The sequence below is a fragment of the Mandrillus leucophaeus genome, unplaced genomic scaffold (genome assembly GCF_000951045.1).
Source record: "Mandrillus leucophaeus isolate KB7577 unplaced genomic scaffold, Mleu.le_1.0 Scaffold18, whole genome shotgun sequence".
Lineage (NCBI taxonomy): Eukaryota > Metazoa > Chordata > Mammalia > Primates > Cercopithecidae > Mandrillus > Mandrillus leucophaeus.
In genome coordinates, this window is record NW_012101809.1 from 4,226,842 (window position 1) to 4,233,014 (window position 6,173).

Sequence of the window (6,173 nt, forward strand, 5' to 3'; positions counted from 1 at the left end):
AAAAAAAAACAAAAAAAAAAAAACCCTCTTTTTTTTTTTAATACTTCTGGTTCAGTGAGTCTAGCCTTTTTCTGGATCAAGGATTCCTTTAAAAATCTGATGAATACTTTAAATTCTCTCCCCAAGAAAAATTTGTAATCACACTGCAGTAGTCAGGATAGGCTAAGTGATGCCACAGGAACAAGCAAGTCCAAAATCCTAGTGACCTATAAAACAACAGGTTTATTCCTCACTCACACTGTATGCCCTTCGAAGGTTGGACGAGACTTTTATTTCCACTTCACCATCCTCTGGGGCCCAGACTGATGTGAAATCACCATCTGGGATGTTGCCAATTGCCAAAACAGAAGGAAGACTAATGGAGGGTCTCATATTAGCAAGGCACATTTTGGCCTCTAAGTGACACATATCACATCCAATCTTGATTCATTAGTTAGACTTAGTCCCAAAGCCTCACCCAGTCACAAGGGGGTCAGGAAGTTCAAGCCTACCTACATGCCTAGAAGGAGAAGAAGCAGAAATACTTGGCAAACATGAAAACCCATGCATGCGATTTTCTTTAAAATGGGGAAAACGAAACAAACCAAAACCAAAACAACCATGTCGGCCACGTGTGGTGGCTCATACCTGTAATCCTAGCACTTTGGAAGCCAAGGTGGGAGGATTGCTTGAAGCCAGGAGTTTGAGACCAGCCTGGGCAACAAAGTGAGACCACCCCCATCGCTGCAAAAAATTTAAAAATTAGTCAGGTGTGGTGTGCACCTGTAGTCCTAGCTACTAGAGAGGCTGAAGTGGGAGGATCCCTTGAGCCCAGGAGTTGGAGGCTGTAGTGAGTTCTGGACTCTACTGCACTCCAGCTTGGGTGACAGCTTAAAAATTAATTTTAAAATGTTTTTTTATTAATTTTTTTAAAAAAATTATAAAAGCTGTGAAATAGATCATATATATTGCAGTATAAAAGTTAGAAGTTGGTTTACCCTTAGGTAGAGAACTATTGAAAAAAATGACTGATGGCCAGGTGAAAAACTAGTAGAGTTAGATGCTGGCTGTCTTTTTTTTTTAGAGATGGGGTCTCGCTGTGTTGCCCAGGCTGACCTCGCAAGAAGCAGTCCTCTCGTCTCAGCCTCCCAAGTAGCTAGGATTTTAGTTGGGAGCCACTGCCAAGCAGATGCTGATTATCTAATGGGAGAATGTACTTTTAAAATTTTAAAGTTTGGCCATCTGCGGTATCTCACACCTGTAATCCCAGCACTTTGGGAGGCTGAGGCAGGAGGATTGCTTGAGACCAGAGTTTGTTTGAGACCAGCCTGGGCAACCTGGTGAGACCTCATCTCTACAACAACAGCAGCAACAACAACAACAACAACAAAATTAGCCGGGTGTAGTGGTGCATGCCAGTAGCCCCAGCTACTCAGGAGGCCAGAGCAGGAGGATCACTTGAGCCCAGGAGATCAAGGCTGCCGTGAGCTGTGTTCACACTACTGCACTCTACCCTGGGTGACAGTGAGACCTTCTCTCTTAAAAATAAGTTTAAAAAAATTGGCCGGGCGCGGTGGCTCACACCTGTAGTCCCAGCGCTTTGGGAGGCCAAGGCAGGTGGATCACTTGAGCCCAGGATTTTGAGACCAGCCTGGCCAACATGGTGAAACCCTGTCTTTACTAAAAATACAAAAAAAAAATTAGATGGGCATAGTGGCACGCACCTGTAGTTCCAGCTACTCAGGAGGCTGAGGCACAAAAATCACGTGAGCCTAGGAGGCAGAGGTTGCAGTGAGCCGAGTTCCCTTACCACTGCACTCCAGCCTGAGCGACAAAATGAGACCCTGTCTCACAAAATAAATAAATAAAAATAAAGTAAAAAAAGAATAAAGTTATAAAGTAACCCAGAAGTATAATGGAGTGTGAGATTACACTGAGAAAGTAAGAGAAGCATAGGTAATACCAAATGGTTGTCCCAGAATCATTTAGACTTGACTCCAGAATATATAGCAGCCAGGTTCTTAAGCAGAGTGTCCACCCCAACAATCCTAGGAGACGTTATCAACCTATGTCTGTAGCTGGTTTCACCTCCATAACTCCTTTCCAGCTGCTCCACCCTTCTCCGAGGTCTCCTCTGCCAGTGTCCACTCTTCAGTTAGCCAGTATTCATAAAGAAAGAAACGTAAGTTAAGCAAGTTTGACTAGTGAACCGGGAAAGACCAAAAGGGAGACTTCTAAGTTCGCTTTATGGTCTCTGGTTAGGAATGGATTTTCCTGTCTGCTGATGGGTAACGGAAAAAATCCTCTGTCTGTTCTCTTGCTGCAAGGCTGCAGCATGAAGGTTTGGTTGAACAGTGATACCTACTGAAAGCAATTAGGTGCCATGGAATGGTAGTGCCAGCCTGCCAGGGCTGGGGGGCATGTCACCATCCTGCCCTACTTGGTGGAGGGCAGCTTTGTGGGGAGATTCAATGGGGGCATCCCAGGGGGACAGAGAAAGAGCTGTCACCAGATGCCACACCCTAAATGCCAGGGGATCTTTTAGAAAATTGTGTATATACAAATAAGGGGGAAAAATATCAAGGATTTGTTCATTTTTACAAGTCTGTTTTGTGGGGGAGGGAGGCATTTTTTTCTGTTTTTAAACAAGGTTAACTTGATTTAACTCATTCTGACAAGAGATATATGTGGAAATACTTTAACAATTTTAAACACGAATCTATAATTACAAAGCAGATGATAAAAAATACACATAGCATTTGGAATGGAAAACAATGGAAGTTTTTCAATAATAGAGAACAAACAATATTATCTATTCTTATTTAGTAACAACTCATCTTAAAATTATTCATTTGATACATTTTTCATTGAGAAAAAAATATTCTTCCTACTACAGAGAAGTATATGTCCATCTTAGAAAAATTAGGAAATAGAGGTAAGCAAAGAACAAAGGAGCTGGTACTGTCTGTCATCCAGAGTTACCCCGTGGTTAGAGCTTCCTGACTATACCCCTCCTTTTTCTGTCCATATATACTTCTTTTTTTTTTTTTTTTTTTTTAAGACTGAATCTCACTCTGTTGCCAGGCTGGAGTACAGTGACGCGATCTTGGCTCACTGCAGCCTCCGCCTCCTGGGTTCAAGCGATTCTTAGCTTCCTGAGTAGCTGGGACTACAGGTGTGCGCCACCATGCCCAGCTAATGTTCGTGTTTATTTTTAGTAGAGATGGGGTTTCACCATGTTGGCCAGGATGGTCTCGATCTCTTGACATTGTGATCTGCCCACCTCGGCCTCCCAAAGTGCTAGGATTACAGGGTATGAGCCACTGCATCTGCCCATACGTAATTTTTTTAAGCAAAAGTTAGGATCACATTTTATTTTGTCATCTGCTTTTTTCATTTAATATCAGAAACTGTTTATCAAAAATAATATTGTGTAATTTTTAAATGATTCATATTATTTCATTGTGTAGCCATATTCCTAGAGGAATTTAAAAACCTACCCAGAAATTAATTTATTGATTAAAAAAAAACAAAAGCTAGCTAAAGTAAAATTAGTCATAGATATTTTTTAAATTTAATTTGTTTTGGCCAGGCATGGTGGCTCACACCTGTAATCCTACCACTTTGGGAGGCTGAGATGGGAGGATCCCTTGAGCCCAGCGTTCAAGACCAGCCTGGGCAACACAGTGAGAAAGCCAGGCATGGTGGCGTGTGCCTGTAGTCCTAGCTACTCAGAAGGTGGAGTTGGGAGGATAGCTTGAGCCCAGAAGGTTGAGGCTTCGGTTGAGCTGTGATCGCCCCACTGTACTCCATCCTGGGTGACAGAGCAAGACCCTGTCTCAGAAAAAAAGAAAATTAATTTGTTTCTACTTTCATAATTTGAAAGAAAATAATCAAAAGAAGAAAATTTAAATTTCTTATTCTGTCATTTAAAGATGTCATTATTTTTGTTTTCCTTTCAGTTCTTTCCCCGTCATGTGTGTATGTGTATGTGTGTGTATGTTAAAAGCAAAATTCCTCATTAACTAAAAAAAAAAACAAATTTAAAATCCTGTTGTGCCACACATTTAAAAATTGGAGAGGAGGTCTTATACTGTGGTTTGCTGAGATTCTCTGAGTATGATCCCAGAGACAGCATAGAGGGAAATAAAGTGCTGTGGGGCTTGGCCTCTGTTCCGCCACCCTTTCCTGGAGCAGGGAGGAAGAAAGGGCTGTTAATGGCCCTGTGTCTACTGCAAAGGCAGGCCAAAGGGAGGGAGAGTTGATTGTGGCAGTGGGAGATGGAATTGTACCCCATTAGGATTATGTCGAGAGCAGAGGAAATCATTTACACTCTCTAGGGAGGAGATGGACCTGAGGCAATTAGAATTTTTCCACCTCTAACTTTAGTGATTCTTGTATTACAGAGGCATACGTGATAGAGAAAAGCACCTGATCTTTTTGATGCTATCAGGAGAATCCTAAGACTTCTTTTGTCGGGAGGCCCGTCTGAGGCCCCTTGCAAGTGCTGATCCTCTGAGTTGGTGGGGAGGGGAGATGGGCACTAAGAAAGTGGAGCATTTTCTCAGAGATCTCTTAAGAGAGGAGGAGGAGACCGTCCCAGAAGGTGAGCATATTTAATGCTCACAAAACCTATAATGCAGGGGGCAGCCATCAGTGGTGCTGGAGAGATGCCTTGGCACTCATGCCTTCCTCCAAGGTGCTGGAAGCATCCTGGAATGAGAGACCTGCTTTGTTGTTATCATTCTGTTTTGTTTTGTTTTGTTTTGTGACCGAGTTTCACTCACCCAGGCTGGAGTACAATGGTGCAATCTCGGCTCACTGCAGCCTCTGCCTCCTGGGTTCAAACGATTCTCCTGCCTCAGCCTCCTGAGTAGCTGGGATTATAGGTGCATGCCATCATGCCTGGCTAATTTTTGTATTTTTAGTAGAGACAGGGTTTCACTATGTTGGCCAGGCTGGTCTTGAACTCCTGACCTCAGGTGATCTGCACGCCTCGGCCTCCCTAAGTGCTGGGATTACAGGTATAAGCCACTGCGCCCAGCCATTCTTTTTTTTGAGACAGTCTTGCTCTGTTGGCCAGGCTGGAGTGCAATGGCGCAATCTTGGCTCACTACAACTTCTATCTCCTGGATTCAAGTGATTCTCGTGCCTCAGCCTCCTAAGTAGATGGGATTACAGGCGCCTGCCACCATACCTGGCTGATTTTTGTATTTTTAGTAAAGATGGGGTTTCACCACGTTGGCTAGGCTGGTCTCGAACTCCTGACCTCAGGTGATCCACCCACCTTGGCCTGGGATTACAGGCATGAGCCACCACACCCGATCTGTTGTCATCGTTCTTACATTCCCGCCCACTTCTATCCCATGTGTCTTTCACTCTGGCACAAACATTTATGAAAATTGATCACATGGCTTCCATGTAAATTAACTGGGTGAGGCCCAGCCATGCCAGCTTCAACCACGTGGGCACCATCCAGGGACCTCCCTCTTCTGCAAGCTGCCCTTCTGGCTGGTACTCACTGTGTGTGAGTGCCTCTCTGTCTTGCCTTGCCCACTCCCCAGGGTTCTGGCTGGTGTGGACCATCATCATCATCCTGAGCTGCTGCTGTGTCTGCCACCACCGCCGAGCCAAGCACCGCCTTCAGGCCCAGCAGCGGCAACATGAAATCAACCTGATCGCCTACCGAGAAGCCCACAATTACTCAGCGCTGCCATTTTATTTCAGTACGTACACCCAAGTCCCCATACCCACCCTCAGGAGCACAGATGCAAAGACCCAGGGCTCAGACTGAATATTGGTGGCCAGGGCCCCTGTAGGCATAGGGGGTTTGTCTTCTCCCTGCCTCTCCATAAAGCAAGGTCTTGAAAGTATAGGAACAAGGGGGCACTCCTTCAGCACAGAGGAGCAGGTGCTAGGGATGCAGTTCCCTGAAGCCACTGGGCCATTCCAAAGCTCACAGTGGCTGGGTTCTGGCTGGATCTCTGCTCCTTTAGCACCTGCCTGCCTACCCACCTTCCTACCTACCTACCTACCTTCCTTCCTTCCTCTCTCTCTCCCTCTTTTTCTCTCTGTCTTTCTCTCTTTCTTTCTTTCCCTGCCTGCCTGCCTTTCTATCCCTCCCTCCCTCTTTTTCCTTCCTTCCTTCCTTCCTTCCTTCCTTCCTTCCTTCCTTCCTTCCTTCCTTCCTTCCT

General features: G+C 44.9%; 1 protein-coding gene across 3 annotated transcripts in view; it reads left to right on the forward strand.

Annotated features, from left to right (window-relative positions):
- Positions 1-6,173, forward strand: part of WBP1L (WW domain binding protein 1-like) — an 82,875-nt gene that overhangs the window by 70,992 nt on the left and 5,710 nt on the right. For all 3 annotated transcript variants that reach the window (XM_011977482.1, XM_011977483.1, XM_011977484.1), the window contains exon 3: positions 5,544-5,705. In XM_011977482.1, coding sequence (XP_011832872.1) covers positions 5,544-5,705 — 162 coding nt within the window. The remainder of the gene's footprint in view (positions 1-5,543; positions 5,706-6,173) is intronic.